The sequence below is a fragment of the Nyctereutes procyonoides genome, unplaced genomic scaffold, assembly GCF_905146905.1.
Source record: "Nyctereutes procyonoides isolate TBG_1078 unplaced genomic scaffold, NYPRO_anot_genome, whole genome shotgun sequence".
Classification (NCBI taxonomy): Eukaryota; Metazoa; Chordata; class Mammalia; order Carnivora; family Canidae; genus Nyctereutes; species Nyctereutes procyonoides.
In genome coordinates this window covers 18,046,994-18,068,088 of record NW_026575122.1, presented here as the reverse complement: position 1 = coordinate 18,068,088, position 21,095 = coordinate 18,046,994, and the positions used below count along the sequence as shown (strand labels likewise).

At 40.1% G+C, this 21,095-nt stretch overlaps 1 protein-coding gene across 1 annotated transcript in view; it reads left to right on the top strand.

Moving 5' to 3' along the window:
- Nucleotides 1-21,095, top strand: part of ARHGAP10 (Rho GTPase activating protein 10) — a 310,929-nt gene that overhangs the window by 72,751 nt on the left and 217,083 nt on the right. Inside the window, 2 exon segments of the mRNA XM_055336297.1 lie at nucleotides 11,739-11,834; nucleotides 11,908-11,969. Coding sequence (XP_055192272.1) covers nucleotides 11,739-11,834; nucleotides 11,908-11,969 — 158 coding nt within the window.

Sequence of the window (21,095 nt, the reverse complement as noted above, 5' to 3'; positions counted from 1 at the left end):
GAATCTTACCAGTTGTTGGCAGTTTCCAGAAATTCTTTAAAGAGGTACTGTCCTCTCTGGCCTGGATCAGGGTAGTAGCCTCCTAACTTGTTTTCCTGCTGTGCGCCTCTTGTTCTCAGCACTGCAACCAGAGTGATGCTGCTAATTGTTCGATCCTAACCCTCCTCCCTAACTCAGAACCTTCCAGAAGCTCCCCATCTTATAATAGAAGTTCAAGTCCTTTCTGAACTGGCTTCCATTGTCTTTCCCTTTCTTGCCTGTTGCATTCTTTGTCCCTCCCTCCATAGGCTTCAGCCACACCAGCCTTTTGCTGTGCTACAGCAGATCTCTGTGTGGAAAGTGATCTGTGTGGCTTGCTCCTTGCATCATTCAAGTCTTTGCTTTGGTATCATCTTTTCTATACCATCCACTGAGATCTGCCCAGCCTCCCTGCCCAAGCATTCCCATTTCCTTAACCATTCTTCAGTTTTCTCCATGGCACTTACCTGCTCCCAGTAATTTATGTTTTATTATCTGTCTTCTCTACTCCCTTTCTACTCCCCCATCTCACCTTGGCCTGTACCCACTCTCACCTGGGTTGGTGTGATTTATTTGTTGCAGTAACCTCTGTGTCTAGAATACTGCCTGGCAAATATTTGGATAAATAACACAAGTAGAATGTGGATGCGTAGAATAAGGAATGAGATGCTGAGAAAGGAACACTGGAATTCTGGCTGCTTGGGTTCCTGCAAGTATAGGAATAAGATGAGGGCAGATGGGACAAAGGAGAACAAAATGGTTCATTGATTCAGGGATGTGTGTGGGTGTACTTGTTTCTTTCATTTTAATACATTATGATCATTGTATTTTTTTCTGCTAATTGTTTTATGAATATGTATTACAAAAGTTGCAAGCATAGACTAATGAGCATCCTACGTGTCCTTTCGTCTTTCGTAGACCGACCAATTGTTTAACACTTTGTGGCTTTTACTTCATTTCTTTCTTTCTGTATATACACATTCCATGTGTCTGTGTCTCTGGCTGACCTATGGGGGTTGCTCTTGGGTCACCTCTCTGTCCCTATTAATTTAGCCCTGAAAAAGTTTGGGTTGGGTCACGTGCTACAACACCTGCCAGTGTAGGAAGAGAAGGCTCTGGCTCAAGCGTATTGCTCTAGAAGGGAAAGTGAGAGGTCACGTGTTAGTTAGATGTGACATTCTGGGTATTTGCAGTTTATAGACAGGAAGTCTGATACATACTACGTGTCTTGCCCAGAGCCACATCGGGGGTACGGCAGAGCTAATATTTCAAGCCAGGCCTGCTTGTCTCCTTTTCATAAACCACACAGCCTCTAGCATATTGTGTCTTTAGTTCCTCATCTGTAAAATAGGATCGTTAGTCTAGATTGTCTCTAAAATTATGTTCCCTGCTGATGTTCTTTAATTTAGGCCAGGACTTGAAATCCCAGTGGCTCCAAGGGCCAGGAAGATATTTTTTTATGTATGTGAGGCAAATGTAGGCAGTCGTGGGACCAATGATAACTGGAGGATTTGAGAGATTCGAATTAAAATTGTAACGAAAGGGGTGGCCAAATAAATAAGTCCATGGGGCCATTGGTTTCTGATGCTCAGGTTTATGTACTTACCTGGAAATGTTAAGCTATCCAAACAGTAGCATGCAGCCCTGTCATTATGATGTTTGTCAGCCCATCAGCCGTTCTTATTTTCTATGAATTGTAATTAGAGAAGGTGGAGCTTGGGAGTGTGTTGGCCTTAATATTCTTTTTCATACTTAAGCATTTCACCTTGATCCCCTTCCCCATGTATGCATGCATGCACTCTGCTTTGCAGCCTTTCTCAGTAGGCATACTGTCCAACTGCTGGACCATATATTCCTCCCTAACGGGTGTGCCTATAGGTTATGCTAAAACTAGATTCTGTACTAAAACTTGGATTCTAGTTAGTGTTCTCCTTGAACTAGGTGTGTGACATTGAGCTAGTTGTTTCGAGTTGTGCTTTCATTTCCTGACAGTATAGTGAAGGTGAGAGACTCTGTCAGTGATTTTCACATTGGGTTTTCTGCAGGGTGCACTCTCACTGGGGAGCACGCTGTGGGAGAGGGGGACCAGCTGAAAGGGATCTTCATCCTACCTTTACCTGAGCAGCTTTGATTATCTCTTGGTTCAACTACTTACCAGTTGTATAATCTTGGGCAAGTTGCTTAACCTCTCTGTGATTCAGTTTTCTCATCTGCAAAGTGGGCATGATAATAGTACCTGCCTCTCAGAGTGGTTGGGATACTTAAAGGAATCAATAAATGTAAAGTGGTTAGGAAAGTACCTGATATTATAAGGTATGGTAGGTAGAGTAATGGCCCTTTCTATTCCTGGAATCTGCGACTATGTTATTTAACTTGGCAAAAGTGGCTTTGCAGATGGGATTAAGTTAAAGGGCTAGAGGTGGGGGGATTATTTTGGGTTGGGATTGTGAGCCCATTGTAATCACAGTAGTCATTAAAAGAGTCAGAGATGTATGACAGAGGTGGAGGTGATGTGACAGGGGGCTGAGGGCTCTGAGCCAAGGAATTTGGACATCCTCCAGAACCTGGAGAAGGCAAAGAAATGGATTTTCCCCTAGAGCCTCCAGAAGGAATGCATTCCAGTAACACCAGTTTTGACCTTCTGACCTACAGGATTAGAAGAATAAATCTGTGTTGCTGTAAGCCACTAAATTTGTGGTGATTCGTTACAGCAGCAGTAGAAAACTAATACGTGAAGTGTCGGCTAATTTTTCTTTTCTCTCTGTAAATAAGATTTTCTTTGAATAGCTCAATCTGTGGCCAAAGACAGTTTGAAAGCTGGTAGGCTAGGTGATTGCCAGCATGTCCTGCTCATTTTATAGCCTGTAGTGACAGGTATTCTCTCTGTACACAGAACCTAGCCTGCGTAGACTCTTTGCATTGAGTGAATGTGTGCGGAACAGTTGAAGTTTGGAATAAGGCATAGCAAAAGTAAGGTAATGGTTTCCAGTGTGGACCTGCCTATGGGATTCTCTGTAGTGTTCAGATCACTCCCTTCTTAAACGTTGTTCCTAATTATTTTGGTTAACAGAATCTGGTTGTCTGTTACGTGCCCTATTACATCTTGGGACTTGTACTCTAGGTTTATGCATTTGTTCCGAGGCATTGCATCTTTGTGGACTCGTCTTATTTTCTTCTACCCCGTTGATTTGTCAGTTCAGGGCTAGAATACTCTAGGGCCTTTAGAAGCTGCTTTCTTCTATGATGAAGATGACCTTACTATAACAGACACATCAGTTGGGGTGGAATTGGAGAGCTAGGGCCAGGAATGCCTTTAATGCAACAGTTCCAGAGATGGGGCTGGCCCTAGAGCTGTTCCTAGAACTGCCTGTGATTTGGCTTTCAGGCCTCAATTAGTCCAGTAATGCATTTTGGGCTCATAAGATGTTTGCATTGTTTAAACAATCTATAAAGTGAGTTATTTACTTTCTTATTTAACTCGTAGAGAGAGGCCATACTGCTGTTCTTGTATATAGTGCTGCTGCCAGTTTTGCGAATCTGGAAAACATGAAGGAAAATCTGAAGCCAGTTTATAGGCCGAGAGGAATTTTGTTTCATTTCCAAGTTAAGTTGGATTAACTTCAGCATTATTTCCTTGGCATGAATCTGGCATGAAAGATATTAAGTTCTTAGAATCTGTACCCTGTTCCCCTCTAAATAAAACACTGAAGAATTTTGCTACATGTTTTAATGTGCAGAATGGGTGGCAGAGCTTCCCTTGGCAGAACTTTTGCATACTTGATGAACTAGTTACTTGGGTCTCTACATGCAAAGGAATGTGAACACCTAGGTGCAATTTGCCTATTTGAAAAAAGGTTTTAGAAGTCCATATGGTTTGTGCAGAGTCTTGTATTTCAAATTTAACGAGTAAGAAAGACACATTTATTTGTGATTTCATTTTTCTTCTCAAGCCCAGAATTATAGAACATGCCACATTTCCTCAAGCAGCCCCATTCGCGCTTTGATTGATGGTGCGAGGAGTTGCTGCAGACAGTAGTTGAACCTTGTTACCAGAGCCAGGCTTGAAACTTGAGCCACTCCACTCCATGCAGAGGGCTGCCTTGAGGCACAGTCAGACTACAGCCACCCTAGCAGAGAGGCTTCCCATTCACTTCCTTCCGAGTGCCCATATGTGACTCAGAGTTCATAGTCGGAACTGAAAACTCTTAATAGGTGGATATTCTGCAAACAATAATTTCCTCATCTGTGAAATCAGCAAGCGTGAGTTTGGCAATTTGGGCCCGTGTCTGGAGGCTCTCTGAACCTGGATTTAAACTGTGGTTACATCTCTCCACATGCTGCCCTACATCTTGAACTCACCAGGTCTCAAATAGAACTCATCTCTCACACTGCTCTTAACCCTGGGAAGGGTTATGTTTCCTGTGCTTTCTCCCATTTGTCTGTGGATTGAAGACCTGCAAATTCTAGTCTGGGTGACTCTGAAAGTGGCAAGTTCATTTGAAAGGATGCAAATCACATTAATACTTTTAGGTTAGTTGTGCTTTCTTTGTGTACCTTGAAGGTACTTCATTCACGGTGGTCAGGAATTAGTTGGCAGGAGAAGGTGGGGGCATGGAGCCACATATATGTGAATTTTCTGTTTAGTTAGAAATCTTCATTAGAGGGAATCCCTGGGTGGCTCAGCGGTTTGACGCCTGCCTTCGGCCCAGGGCATGATCCTGGAGTCTTGGGATTAAGTCTCACGTCGGGCTCCTTGCATGGAGCCTGCTTCTCTCTCTGTGTCTCTGCCTCTCTCTGTCTCTCACATGAATAAATAAATAAAATCTTTGAAAAAAAAATCTTCATTAGAGCCATTCGGATAACTGGGTGAGATCCTGGCAAGGGAAGAATGTTGTCTTCTGAAAGTTGGAATGCTATAGTGGAAAGGACATTGACAGAAGCTTAAAAGACCACAGAGTTGATATGTGCCTCTAGGACTTATTACCAGTACTCTGAAGAGGTCTGTGACTTTGATCAAATCACTAATCTATCTCTGAACTTAACCCATTTGTAAAATAAGGTGACATCAATGCTTACTCTCCAGGCTAATTATAAGGAGTAAATGAAGTAGTCTTTGTCAGTCAGCATAGAGTAGGTGCTCAATAAAGGTATTCCCATCCAGCGGGCACTCTTCCCTCCAGTAGAGGAATGTTGCCAGCTTTTGTAACTTGAGAACTAAAGACTGCTTGAGGTTCATATGTAGTAATATTGGAAACAGAAACATTATCCTTTCCACAGAGCATCTTTGTGCTTGATTGATGGACTGTATGAAATGTGGTGAACTGTCTTATGGGTTTTATGTTATGTTTGAAAAGGCAGAAGATAGCTATGAAAGTATAAACTACATGGGAGAAAAAAAATTGAAATATACTAAATGATGGAAACATGATAAATTTGTGATTTTTTTTTTTTTTTACAGATTTTATTTATTTGACAGAGAGAGAAAGGAAGAGCACAAGCAGGTGGAACAGTAGACAGAGGGAGAGGGAGAAGCAGACTCCAGGGAGCCCGATGTGGGGCTCCATCCCAGGGACCTGGGATCATGACCTGAGCCAAAGGCAGACACTTAACCAACTGAGCTACCCAGGTGCCTCAAATTTGTGATTCCTAAAAGGAATGGGGTTTGGTGTGGCCAAATTTTTAAACAACAAAAATTTTGCATAATGAACTCCAGTTAACACCAGAAGAAAGTCAATAGGAAGGAAGAATGATTTATTTTAAAGTGAAGTATTAATGTGACCATAATATTTGGTACTTAAGAGAGAAAAGCATGCTATTTACTTAGGGAGAAATATATTAGCTGTGCAAATAAACCCAAATTTAATCTGCATTATAAACATTTTAAACTGGGGTGCCTGGGTGGCTCAGTGGTTAAGCATCTGTGTTTAGCTCAGGTCATGATTCCGGAGTCCCAGGATCAAGTCCCTTGTCGGGCTCCCTCTGTGGAGCCTGCTTCTCCATCTGCCTATATCTCTGCCTCTCTCTCTGTGTCTTTCATGAATAAATAAATAAAATCTTTAACAGAAAAATAAGGAAACTATTAAATTTTAACTTTCTAGAGAGCATCCTGCCCAGCCATATGAAATATGGACTTTTTTTCCTTTTTTTAAAAATTTTTAAAATTTATTTTTTTTCCAAGATTTTTTTTTTATTATTCATGAGAGACACAGAGAGAGGCAGAGACATAGGTAGAGAGAGAAGCAGGCTGTCTGTGGGGAGCCCGATGCGAAACTCGATCCCAGGACCCCAGGATCATGCCCTGAGCCAAAGGCAGATGCTGAACCACTGAGCTACCCAGGCGTCCCAAAATATGGACTTTAAAGTATACTTCGATCTGGTGATTTGGATAAAATACTGCAGGAAATAGCTCCCGAGGGGAAAAGTATAATCTATGTCAGTGTTTATATATTATGTAAATATTATATATAAAATGTGTATGATATATATATAAGTAAATATACATATGTAAGCACATATGTACACATAAATGGAACCAATGTACCTGCCTCTGTTGAGAACCGAAAAGCAAACATTAGCAAAATGGAATAATATAAGTTACTAAAAATGATAAGTCCACACACACTATTAATACCTTGAAATAGGTGCATGAAATGCAAAAGAAAAATCTTATTGTGGTCCCTGTTTTAGGGATATAATAAAGTACAAGACTATCAGTTGTTGCCTCAGGGACATGACATGATATTGTAGAGCGGGGAAAATAGATGACTCTGAGTAAGTTTTGGCTAAATAAGGTAGTTTCAGATAGTGCTATGAAGATAAAGTGGCAAAGGGTAGAGAGAGACTTAGGGCTGCAGGGGACCTTGTTTTGGAGGGGATGGTTGGGAGGAGGACTGTATGGACTAAGCCATCAGGATTAAGAAGGAGCAGCCCGGTGTGGGTGGGGAAGGAGTGTTTTAGGTGGAGGGAGCAGTAGGTTTAAGGGTGTGACATTGGAATGAGTTTGGCATTTGTGACCAAGAGCACACCAGTGTGGCTAAACCTTAAAGAATAATTATATGTTTGCTTGGATTACAATAGAAACTAAGTTGCTTTGGAATTGTCTAAATAGCCAGGTTTTTACTCTTTTATGGTTTAAAAAATTTTATTTTTTGATTGTGAAATTATGGCAAAAAGTACAGAAGCATACACAACGAATTTACATTTTATTTTTAAAAGTTTATCTATTTTTAAAGATTTTATTTATTTAATCGAGAGAGAGAGAGAACACACGGGAGAGCATGGGAGTGGGACAGAAGGGGAGGGGTAGAGGGAGAAGCCGACTTCTCGCTGAGCAAGGACCCTGATGCAGGATTCAATCACAGAACCCTGTGATCATGGCCTGAGCTGAAGGCAGACACTTAAATGATTAAGCCACCCCGGCATACAACAAATGTACATTTTAAACAACCATAAAGGAAATATTTACAGTCTTACCACTAGCTTACAAACTAAAATACTTTTAATCCCTTTGCCACCTTCTGTTTACTTTCCTCAGCCCCCAGTGGTAAGCATTGTGTGGCCTTGGAGGTAATGATTCACTTGCTTTTCTATAATTTCATGACCTATATATGCAACCCCAAATATAGTGTAGCTTGGTTTGAACTTTATATGGGAGAACGATACAGTGTATTTTTTGTATGTGACTTGCTTCTTTCTGTCCAACTTGTGAAACTCATCTGTGTTGACATGTGAGTTTATAGTTATTTTCACTCTACAGTGTATGAATGTATTGTAATTTTCAGTTCTCTCGTTGATTGGTATTTGTTTTTTTCCAGTGTTTGGCTATTATTGTGATTGTTCTGTTATGGGTTTTCTACATATGTAGAACATACAGTATATGTTCTACAAGTGCACATGTGTAAGAGTTTATCTTGGGAATTTACTTAGAAGGTTGTAGGATATCACCAAATTTATTAGAAAATACCAAAGTACATAAGTAAGTATACCAATTTTTACTCTTACCCGACAGTGTATGAGGATTTCTGTTGCTCCTCGTATGGAATTATACTAACACCTGGGCTTGCCAGACTAATTTTTGCCAGTCTGGTGAGCATATTGATGTATGTTAAGATTTTGCATTTTCACTAATTACCATTAATGAGTTTGAGCATCTTTTTCATGTGGTTCTAGGCCATTTAGATTTCCTTTAGTTCCTTTTGTGAAGGGCCTATTCAAGTGTTTTGTTTGATTTTTAATTGGAATTTATGCCTCACTAATTTATAGCTGTTATTTATACCTCCCAGGTGTGTGCTTATCCTCACATTTCTATGTCTTAAAATTTTTTTAAATTTAACACAAATTCTATTCATCTTTCTATTAATTTATCTATTGCTTTGTAACAAATCATCCTAAAACCTAACAGCTTGAAAGCAGCCATTTATTTATTTCAGTCTGGACTTGGCTTGTCTGGGTGAGCTTCTGCATAGAGGGCAGGAAAGCTCTGCTTCTGCCGGTGGCTATCTGACCAGTGGGGCGTGAGTTGGGGGACTGGGCCACAAGTCTTTGACCAACCAAGGGGTAGTTTGGGCTTGTACACATGGAAGCCAGAGAGTTCCAAGAGAGTTGAACAGAGGCGTACAAAGTTTCAGGAGATGGAGGCTCTTAATTAACACAGTGTTACTTTCACTACATCATGTGGCCATAAGACCTAGATTCAGGGGTTGGAAGAGAGACTCCACCAATTACTAGAGGAGCTACAGAGTCGCATGAAAAAGAGAGGCACCTATACGAAGGGATGGAGAATTGTCACTGTGCTTGTAGTCCATCACATTTTACATTATGGCATGTGGTTTTGTTCTGTACGCCAAGGGTAAGAAATTACGATCCTCTGAAAGTCTTAATGATTTAGCTTTTCGCATTTACATCTTTCAATTTTTTTTTAAAGATTTATTTATTTATTCATGAGAGACATATGCAGAGAGAGGCAGAGACACAGGCAGAGGGAGAAACAGGCTTCTCGCAGGGAGCCCGATATGGGACTCAATCCCGGACCCTGGGAGCATGCCCTGAGCCAAAGGCAGACGCTCAACCCCTGAGCCACTCAGAAGTCCCAATCTTTTCTTTATTTTAAAGAGAAAGAGGATTTGAGAAGAACAAGCTAAACATGAATTAGATAGAGGAAGAATGAAGTTTCAAAAACCATGATAGCAAGGGATGTTGATAATAGGGGGAGGTTATGCATGTGTGGGGGCAGGGGAATCTTTGTGCCTTCTGCCCTATTTTACCGGGAACTTAAAATTGTTCTAAAAATAGGGCAGCCGGGGTGGCTCAGTGGTTTAGCGCCGCCTTCCGCCCAGAGCCTGATCCTGGAGATTCGGGATCGAGTCCCACGTCAGGCTCCCTGCATGGAGCCTGCTTCTCTCTCTGCCTGTGTCTCTGCCCCCCCCTCCCCCTTCCTCTCTCTGTCTCTTATGAATAAATAAATAAAATTAAAAAAAAAGTTCTAAAAATATAGTCTGTTAAGTAAAAAATTAAGAGAGAAAACCAAGCCATGACAGTAGCTGAAAGAGCTGGTGAACATTATTAGAGAGTTTGAGAAGTGAGAGAAAGCTTGTCCAGGAAGTCACTGGGGAGCCTTTGTACTTAATGATCTGAGGTAAAAAATTGGCAAAAATAAAAAAAAATAAATAAATAAATAAAATCAAGTAGCGTTTTCTAATGTAAAAGTAAGAATCTTTTGCTTTTATTCCTTGTTTAGTCAATGACTAAAATAAAAAAGAGAGGTACCTGGGTTGTTCAGTGGTTGAATGTGTCTACCTTTGGCTCAGGTCATGATCCTGGGGTGTTGGGATGGAGTCCCACATTAGGCTCCCTCAGGGAGCCTGCTTCTCCTTCTGCGTATGTCTCTGCCTCTCTCTCCATCTCTCATGAATAAATAAATAAGATCTTTAAAAAGTAAAAAAGAGCAAATTGCTTCTACTATCACATTAATAACAGCCCTAATTTTTTACATTGTTAGCCTCCCTTTCTTGTCCATATTTCTTTTTTGCATGAGTACTCTGACCAGCAGTTACGATTGCATTTTATTTTTTTCAACTTTTCAGTGTGCTTGACGTGGAACTTCAACACAGTCTGCCAGTGTTCATGGTACTGAGACAAGCAGTGTAGGGAGTACAGGAGTCAGTGAGCAGCTTCTTAGAAAGTGCTTTAGACCAGTGGTAGGATTATATCTGGGCCGGGGCATGTCTTTGTGCAAATAGCATTGGAATAGAATCAAGCCTTTGCTGTTGTAGTAACTGTGCTACTTTGTATGAATTATTTAACATCTCTGAGCTTTAGCACCCCATTGTAAAATGAAGATAATCTTTATTTATTGTATATATGAGTATTGAATGAGATAAACAAGAATCACCTAGCATGGTCTATGGCCCATAAGATAAATGTTGCCCTATTTTAGAAGTAGGGTTTTCCATTATTTTTTTCTTTCTATCTTTGTATATACTTCTCTTTAAATTTTTATTGAGGAATAATTGTATTAATATCAACATAGTGATTCAATATTTATATACACTATGATATGATTGCCACAATAAGTCTAGTTACCATCTGTCACCAAAGTTATTACAATATTACTGACTATATTCCTTATGCTATACACCCCTGTGTCTTATTTATTTTATAATTGGAAGGTTGCATCTCTCAATTCCTTTCACCTATTTCATCCGTCCTCCCTATCCCCTTACCCTCAGGCAACCATCAGTGGTTCTCTGTATCTGTGAGTCATTTTGTTTTGTTTTTTGTTTGATTTCTTTTTAGATTCCACATATAAATAATATCATGTGGTGTTTGTCTTTCTCTGACTTACTTCACTTAACATAATGCCCTCTAAGTCCCTCTCTGTTGTTGCAAATGGCAAGATTTCATTTTTTTTATGGCTGAATAATATTCTTTTTTAAAAAAATTAATCAATTAATTAATTTTTTTGGCTGAGTAATATTCTATTGTATATACAAATCACATCTTTATTCACTCAGCTATCTATGTATCTATGTACATTAAGGCTGCTTCCATGTCTTGGCTATGGTAAATGAAACTATAATGTAGTTTTCTACTATTTTCTATTAATCTGCAGTAAAAAAAAATGAGAACCTATAAGTCTTTTGCAGAATGAATTCTTTCTACCCTTTAAGCTTGTCTTTTAGTTACCTCCATGCTGCTGTTTTCTATGAAAACTCTTTGATCCTTCTGGGTTTCTCTGGCTGGAGTTTGCCAGTCAGTTAAGGGCATCTGACTGGCTGACTTTGAGCTTTGATACTTTTATATTTGAAACCTTGGCATCTAGCCAGTTCTCATCCAGTCCTGGGAGATACCATCAGGTGTGTGTGTTTCCTAATCATAGTGTGAACTTTTGAATTGGGCAAGTTCTGACCTGAGTGAGCAGAGAAAGGGAAAGATCTTTGGGGAATGGGAACAATGTGAGGTAGTCACATCTCTGAGGAAGATGGTGGGGGAGGGAGTAAACATTTCTTCAGCACCTGTTCTGTGCCAGAGTATAGAAGCGAAGACAGAAGCATCCCAGAGAGGGCCAAGTTGAGGGCAGTGGACCCCTTGGCAAAGGAGTTGGGTTGTGCTTTCTCATAAATTGAGTGGGGAGCACTACAGTTCTAGCAACCTTAGGAGGAATACATTTCTTCTAAGCCTGGACTTAAAGCATCAGGTAATCATTAAATCATTCTTTCTAGGTCTTTCAGCAGCCCAGAGGAAGTTTGCACATTCACTCAGAGATTTTAAATTTGAGTTTATCGGTGATGCAGAGACAGATGACGAACGCTGCATAGGTATGTAAAGGTGACGTTTTGATTTGCCTTCCTTCGCTTTGGCTACTAAGTAATCATACCTTTCTCTTTGTAGATGCTTCCTTACGTGAATTTTCTAATTTTTTGAAGAATCTGGAAGAACAGAGAGAAATTATGGTGAGTTGTGGAATGTAAATTAGTAAGTTCAACTTTAAGCAGGGAAAATCTGGGTTTTGAAGATGGTTTTGGTAGAGTTTTTTCTTTTTTAAAGATTTTATATATATTTTTTGAGAGAGAGTAGTGGGGAGGGGCAAAGGGAGAAACAGAACTCCCTGCTGAGTGTGGAGCCTGATATGGGGGCTCAATCCCAGGGCCCTGAGATTATGACCAGAGCTGAAGTCAAGTCAGATGCTTAATCGACTGAGCCACTCAGGCACCCCTCTGGTAGAAGTTTTGATGCATTTATCTGCAGATGAAGTAATGCTTAGTAGTGGATAAGGTTTCAGGAATCTAGGTGTCTAGTTCCACAGTGGTGCTGACTACGGTAAGATCTTGGACAAGTTGCTGGACCTCTGGACCAAGGCCCTGTTTCTTTTTTCTCCTTCTCCTTCTGTGTTTTTTTTTTTTTTTTAAACATTTTAGTCATTTATTCATGAGAGACACAGAGAGAGAGAGAGGCAGAGACACAGGCAGAGGGAGAAGCAGGCTCCTCGCAAGGAGCCTGATGTAGGACTCAATCCCGGATCCCAGGATCACACCCTGAGCCAAAGGCAGATGCTCAACCACTGAGCCACTCAGGCATCCCAAGGCCCTGTTTCTTTCACACAATAGTGGGTTGAACTATAGCAGTGCTTTCTAGATTTTTGTTAGCAGTAGAGCCTAACAAAATTGAGTCTCAGAACATTAATGTACCGAAGATAAAGGCAGAAAAGCTAATGTAGTGGTAGAGGGACAACAGAGCAATGTGAGAGCCTGACTCATACTTCTGTAGGTTTTGAGGTTGTGAAGGGGAGACTTTGGGCCTTGGAAGCCTTTAGAATCTCACTTTGCCTTGAGATTTGTGATCACAACAGTAATGGTAATGGCTGCTTTCCACATGCCTCATGCTATGCTGGGTGTATTGAGGGGATGATTTTATTTAACAAATACTCAGCAATGGATTTTGAGTTAATTGAGTAATGTTTTCTCACCTTTCTTAAAAGCTTCCCTCTTAATGTCCGTTATTCATTCATTCAACAAAGATTTACAGTAGAATTGCCCCCAGGTTATTATATACTATCTATTCTCAGCAGTTTTTACAGGCTTTACAAAACTGACAAAACTATTTTTTCTATGTCTTTGAGAATGAGTACCACCTAGAATTATGTTAAAGTCTAAGTGTGTACAAGTAGGTTCAGATGTTGTTATACCAGTAATATAATAATAATAATAATAATAATAATAATAATAGATCATGATAGCTAAGGTAGGTGTCACTCTGTGACTGGTACTATTTTAAGTTGTTAGTCTAATATTTCATCTAATTCTTGAGTCAACCGATACAGATTCTGTTACTGGCTCCCATTTTACAATTGAAACTGAGGGACAGTTCCTTGCCCAAGATCACATAGCAGTTGAGAGGTAGAGCCAGAACTGGGCACTCTGAAGCTCCAACCATTTTGGCCAGCTTCCTGGATGTTACTGTAATCTCTTGGGTGGTGGCAGTGGTGGGATTTCTGTTTGGTGGAGTTGCAGTAGAGGAAGAAGTAGTGGGAGAGCGCTGATTTTTATTTAAAAGTGCACTGTAACTTATTTTGTGAGATAATTTGTATATATTGTAAATATCATAGCAGGCAGGTGAAGGTACTGTGGTCCCATTAGATTTTACTGGCATAGATGACACGTTCAATGATTTGTGTGATCCAAGTCACTGATTTTTCAGCAGTTTAGGAATGTCTAAATGTGATAAAAAATAGTGCTGTGACACTACCTTTCTACTATACAAAGTGGGTCTGAATGCTTTCTTAGTTTATGTTTATAGAATCAACTTTTTTGTTCTCAGACCTCTTTGATATTTAGTTGTGCTTCTGGGATCCTGAGCATTCAGCAAATACACATTTGATCTTATTGTGTGTTCTAGGTACTGTTTAGAATCTGAGCACACAGAGGCAAACCAAGCAAGGTCCCTCATTGGAGTTGTATTCTAGGAAGGGGAGATGATAAATAAACATATGATATAGGTCAGGCAGTGATAGGTACTACAAAATAAAATAAAGTATGTTTAGTAGCCAGAGTCAGAGAGTAGCGAAGGGTGCTATTGAGATGGTGAGTGGAGGTTTTTACTGCTGAGAACTATGTGAGACATCTTGGCATTTTGAGGAAGAGGGTTCTGGGCAGACTGGTGCTGGGTTTTAGCTCCACTGAAATACTGTGTGACTACTTACTATCTTGATGTTCTGTTTGCGTTCCATGTTCCTTGAGATGAACTGACTAGGTCAAAAAATGAACATGGTCTTAGCTCCAGGCTGTCTGATGATAGAGATAGTGTGGTTCTCAGAGCTATTAGTAGCTGGCATCTTGACTTAATCTTCAGGGTCTTTTACCCTGAAGGTGGGGCTGAGTTTGGTGGGGCTGAGTTTCCAGTACAGGGTAGAAGTAGGAATAGGATGTTGTCTGTATAAGGTCATGAACCTCAGGGAGGAATGGGACAGTATGTTGCAACCCATTTGTGGGAATAGCAACTCCTGCTGCATAGCAGGAAACTGTCCAAAGACAGAAAGCAGTTTGGGGTCGAAGTGGGAGGGGGTAGCTATGACCAACCATAGAATTAAAGGGATATCTAATGCTGTTTTGTTTCTTAAACTTTTTAGTTTGAAAAATTTTGAGTGTGTATGAAGAGTAGAGAGAAAAATAATTAAACTATGTGTACTCAGTATCCAGCTTTGGTTGCCACACAGCCAATCTTATTTCTCTGTACTTCTCACTCCCTACTCCAATTAGTTTGACAGCCCATTCTCATATTGTTTCATCTATAAATACCCTACTACAGAGCTGTAAAAGGTAACTCTCGTTTTGATCTGTAGCATCCTTGACACACTTAAAGGCAAGCAATTAGTAATTTCTTTTAAAAGATTTTATTTATTTATTCATGAGAGAGGCAGAGGCATACAGACAAAGGCAGAGACACAGGCAGAGGGAAAAGGAAGCTCCCCACAAGGAGCCCGATGTGGGACTTGATCCTAGGACCCTCAGATCACGACCTAAGCCAAAGGCAGATACTCAACCACTGAGCCACTCAGGTGTCCCAAGTAGTACTGCTTCTTAATATTACAAAGAATTAGGCTATATTCAAAATAATCTGATACTCATTTGAACAGTTCTTTATTTGAATCTGTATCCAAACATGTTGCATTCGATTCTTTTTAAAAAGATTTTATTTATTGATTGATTTGAGAGAGAGAGACCATGTGTGAGTGGGGGGGAAGGGCAGAGGGAGAGGGGCTCGATTCCAGGACCCTCAGCTCATGACCTGAGCCAAAGGCAGATGCTTAACCACCCAGGTACCCCTTGATTGGTAAATTTCTAAGTCCTTTTTAACCTGTAGGTTTTTCTTTTTCCTTTTTTCCATCAATAAGAATTCCTGATACTTTCCTATTTGCTTTAAAGGACCTTTACAATAGTACTTCTTGGTATGCCTGGGTGGCTCAGTGGTTGAGCATCTGCCTTTGGCCTGGGGCATGATCCTGGAGTCCTGGGATCAAGTCCCACATCGGGCTCCCTGTATGGAGCCTGCTTCTCCCTCTGCCTGTGTCTCTGCCTCTCTCTATGTGTCTCTCATGAATAAATAAATAAAATATTTTTTTTAAAAATAGTACTTCTTCCTGAGTTATGAGTTATAATAATAAAATAACAAAAATAATAGAAGTGAAAGTGTTTGGTATTTAACCCATATTAATGTTTTTTCAGTGCTTCTGTCTAATCTTGATCAGGGGTCACTTATTTTAACCACAAAAATTGCATAGAATAATGGCTACCTTTGTTTTGTTTTAAATAGTTTTGAATACTTAATAAAGAAAACTTTGATGCTTTATTAGGCACTAACCTTAAACTTTTGAAGAAGAAAAGATACCTCTCTTAGGAAGCGCTCAGTATGGCCCTAGAGAATAAGTGGTAAAAAAGTGAATTAAAATGTATTCTGCTAAGGGGCACCTGGGTGATTCAGCTGGTTAAGCATCTGAGGACTCTTGGTTTCTGCTTAGGTTGTGACCTCAGGGTCCTGAGATTGAGCCCTGCATCAGGTTCTGTGTTCAATGCGAAATCTGCTTAAGACTTTCTCTCCCTCCCTCTGTCCTTCTTTCCCATGCTTGCTCGCTCTCTTTCTTTCTAAAATAAATACATCCTTAAAAATATATATATTCTAAGTGTAATAACACAGGTATAGGTGGAATTGCATGAAGTGTGAAGCAGCTAAATCTTTACTTGTTAGAAGGAAGGACTTTGTGGAAGGAGTTGTATTTGAGCTGGAGTTTGTGGAGCAGAGACACAGAGGAGCGCCTTTTATATGGCTTAACAAGTTCATACATCCCCAACACGTGACAAAGAGATGAAGGAGGTTTTAAGTAGCTAAAATGGGAGCCAGTGCATTATGGGAACTTTTAAAAACTCTTGTTTTACTTGAAATTATTACACATTGGGGTGCCTGGGTGGCTCATTTGGTTAGGTGTCAGACCCTTGATATCAGCTCAGGTCTTAATCTCTGGGATGGTGAGTTTAAGCCCCATGTTAGGCTCCATGCTGGGTGTGGAGGCTACTTAAAAAAATAAATTAAGAGTACTATGGTTATCACTATTATCATTAAAGTAACTCCTTATCATCTTTATGTAACATAATGAAAAACATACATTGCAGAGCCACATACTAAAAAGGGAATGCAAAACGACAATTATAAAATAGAGGTAGAAATATTCTAAAGTTGGTTCCAGGAATTTAACAAAATCTTAGGAGTCGCTTAATCTTTAAAAGGTGTTATACTCAACTGATAAATTATTGAACACTATATCTGAAACTAAGTATGTACTATTGGCTAATTGAATTTAAATAAAAAAAAAATAGAAGCAATTGGGGCACCTGCATGGCTCAGTTGGTTAAGTGTCTGACTCTTGATCTCAGCTCAGGCCTTGGTTTCAGGGTAGTGAGTTCAGGCCCCACACTGGGTTCCATGCTAGGCATGGAGCCTACTTTAAAAACAAAACCAAAAACAATTAGTGTTTTCTGAAGTCCTAAATTAAATTAGGTTGCATCATATAGATACTCATCATTAAGACTCAGTCATTAAACTGTGAAAAAAATTTTAATCTGTTTCAGAAGGCAAGGACCAATGTCAAAAAACTTAAAAAGCTCCCTCCCTCCCTCCCTCCCTCCCTCCCTCCCTCCCTCCCTCCCTCTTCCTTTCCTTTCCTTTCCTTTCCTTTCCTTTCCTTTCCTTTCCTTTCCTTTCCTTTCCTTTCCTTTCCTTTCCTTTCCTTTCCTTTCCTTTCCTTTCCTTTCCTTTCCTTTCCTTTCCTTTCCTTTCCTTTCCTTTCGTTTATTTGAGAAAGAGAACAAGCTGGAGGCAGACCCTTAACTGACTGAGCCACTCAGGCACCCTGAAAGCTTTCCATTTCTTAAATGAATGTTAAAATAGGAAACTGGGCTTTAAGAACGTCTTCAGACTGGAAGCTCAACAAAAAGGAACAAATTCTTTGGTTTTGAGCTCCAGGTGTATATATACATACACAAGACTGATCTGTGTACTTCAACAGGCTTATATATAAATAGTTCAGCAAATGCTGTGTGTGTCTATTACATGCCAAACACTATGCCAAGTGCTTTAAAGACAAAGGCATAGTTCCTGCCTTTGCATAATTAGCCGTCCATTGGGAGAAATTGCCCAAAGCATGCTTTGTGGTAACAGAGTTCTTAGGGAATTCAGGGAGGGCATGTTGAAATGATGTTGGAGACATCATTTCAGACCTGAGTTGACAGATGAATCAGAGTTATCCAAGTAAGGAAAGATAGAAGTGAAGCACTAGTTTCTTCCCTATGAGGAAAAATGATAGAATTTTGGAAAGAGGGAGGGATCTGTTTGCATATTTCCCATCAGTGTCTGTCTCAGTAGCTCTTAAAGCCAATTGTTGGGGAAGGAACTGGAAAGAAGGCTAGTCAGGAAGTCTCAAAGTGTTTCCCCCCCAGCACCTGCACTGGAGTCCAATTTCTGTGCATGGATGTATCATGCCCTTTGAAAGGCCAATATTGACTTTTTCAGGGTAGTTCTCTTTTCTTTTTTCTTGTCTTCTCTTTTCTTCTCTTCTTTTTAAAAGATTTTATTTATTCATGGGAGACAGAGAGAGAGGCAGAGACATAGGCAGAGGGAGAAGCAGGCCCCCCGCAGAGAGCCCCATGTGGTACCATATCCCAGGACCCTGGGATCAAGACCTGAGCCAAATGCTAACGCTTAACCACTGAGCCACCCAGGTGCCTCCAGGGGGTAGTTCTCAAGTGAGCAGTTCTTACTGATTATTTTGCCAGCCTTGACTGTGAAAGTAAAGTCGTGTTGGGGAGCTGGGTGCTGTTTGTGGCCAGAATTGCTGAGCTCACTTCTGTGTATCTTCTCCCAGGCAAGTACTATGTGATATTTCACTGCCAGAATTCTGGAGATGCTCTCTCTGGCATGGCAGGACATGGTGTACTTCTCTGAGGTGGGCAGGTGTCCAAGAATTTAAGGACTTTTGAAATACTGTTGTAGCGTTTATAATGTTCTTTTAAAAGCCCTTCATATTGTATTTACTTCTCTACATGTGTTGTTTTATCGTAACTTTATGTTTCTGTACTTTTCCTAAATGTTACTGCTCAGTTTTTAGGGATTATAGGAAATCAGGACAGTTGTGTAAGGCCCAGGGGCTGAGGAAATCTTCAGGGAGGAGGGAATGCCTGGAGAGAGAAGGTAGAGCTTGCCAGATGGTACATAGTAGGCACTTGCCTCTCATGCCGAGGTGCTGGGGGCCCACTGGGCTGCCACATCCCTTTATCCCTTTATCCACCAGCCACATCCCTTTCCCTGCTTGAGCAAGATGACCCTGTTCTGCTGTTAGGAATTCCAGTGTTTCTTAATTTGTGTTTAGCATTATTTATGAGTTCTTGAAATGTGATAAGTATCCAAGGCATTACATGCCATTGGGAAGATTGTGCCTTTAGTTTCATCTTACTATAATAACATTTTTATGGTATATCAAATATATTTTAATCAGTTTTTTTTTTTTTTTTTACATACTCTTTAGGCTTTTGAGATCTTCTTTTTTTTTTTTTTTTATCTTCCATAGATTTTACTCTTGTGAAAACACCGGGGTAGGGAACACTTTCTGGGTGATTTCCCTTGAGCTCATGCCCCAAGAAAGAAGATACTGGGCTTTTCGGTACCAAAGGCTTTTTGTTAACAGTTTAGATGGTTCTGGGCCAGATAGGATGGGTGTTTTCTCAACACTTGCCTATTTGTTTTACTCCTTTCTCGTTATTTTTTCATTGTTTCAAGTATCTTACAGAATCATGTAGTTATTTCTTTATCTTTTGGGGTTTTTGATACTGATTTTTACTCCAAACTTCCTTTTTTTTTCCAAAAGTATTTCATAATGTTGTGAAGATGATGTATGTAGCTTAAAACTAACTAAATATCCTTTATGTTTTGGGAGAAATTTTCATGCAGTTCTTTCTTTAGTATACTCTAGGGCAGTGGTTCTCAAGGCTTGGTCTTTGGTCTGGTAGCATCAGCATCACCTGGGAACATGCTAGAAATGCTCTCTTGGGCTCTACCCTAGAGCTACTGAATCAGAAATTCTGGGGTGCAGCCCATCAGTGTGTATTTTAATAAACCCTCCAGGTTATTGTGAAGCATGCTTAAATTGGAATCCTGGCCTAGGGTGCCAGTGAAACCTCTGGGTCCTAACCTTGGACCTAGAAATGTCTGAAAGTTGGAAACACTGTAAATTGATTTTTAAGGACTTTATTTACCAGGAGGTTAAAATGGACTTTAAAAACTAAGCTTTCATCTGTCATTTCCAAAGGATTTTGACCTATACCTAGTTTATTTTCATAGAATGGGTTTCTGCTGTTAGGAATTTTAGTGTTACTTAATTTGTTCTTAGCATTACTGATGAGTTTTTGTAATGTGATAAGTACCTAAGGGATCACATGCCATTAGAAAGATTGTGCCTTTAGTTTCATCTTATTATAAATATTATATTATTATAATATAATATAATTTTAATATTATAATATTCTAAATATTATATTTTAGGGCAGCCTGGCTGGTTCAGCAGTTTAGCACCACCTTCGGCCCACGGTGTGATCCTAGAGAGTGGGGATTGAGTCCCACATCGGGCTCCCTACATGGAGCCTGCTTCTCCCTCTGCCTTTGTCTCTGTCTCTCTCTCTGTGTCTCTCATAAATAAATAGAATCTTTAAAAAAATTATATTTATATATATGTGAAGCCTGTTTTAATCAGTTCTTTTACAATAAAGTGACATTATTTTGTGTGAAGTTCTCTTGGAAAGTGCATTCAGATGAGGAAAGACCCATCTTGAACTTATTTGTGAAAACAGTTTCTCAGTTTAGTTTAAAAGTTGTCAGTGACCTAACTTTATGAAGAATTTTCCTCCTTGGAACTGACTCTTAAAATTTGACAACATCATTTTTTTCATATAAATCCCTTTTCCCCCTTGTAAACTCACTATAAGTCAGTGAGATGCAGAAGTCACTGTGAAACCTGTTTGCTAGGAGAGTATCTTTTGCAAGTTGGATTTTTACTGACCTAGAATCCAATAGAGGTTACAGTCTGGACTAACTCATATCAGAATTCTAAAGTGAGTGAGGGGCAGCCCTGGTGGCTCAGCGGTTTAGCGCCCCCTTCAGCCCAGGGTGTGATCCCGGAGACCCCAGATCGAGTCCCACGTTAGGCTCCCTGCATGGAGCCTGCTTCTCCCTCTGCCTGTGTCTCTGCCTCTCTCTCTCTCTGTGTCTCTCATGAATAAATAAAAAAAAAAAAATAAAGTGAGTTGAGGATATTTTAGGCGAGAGAATTGGGCTCCTTGGTGGGCCCTTCTGTGGAAGGCTTGCTCATGACTCAGTGTCCTCCCTTGGTGACTCATAGTCATCTGTGGTCTTGAAGACTTGTCATCATCAGATTCTACTTCCCTGCTGAAACTTATGTTTCCTATATTTCATGTCCTTGGGCTTGTTCTCTGTTTCTGAGGAATCGACTCTTCTAATAAACCAGTTACTACTGTCATGAA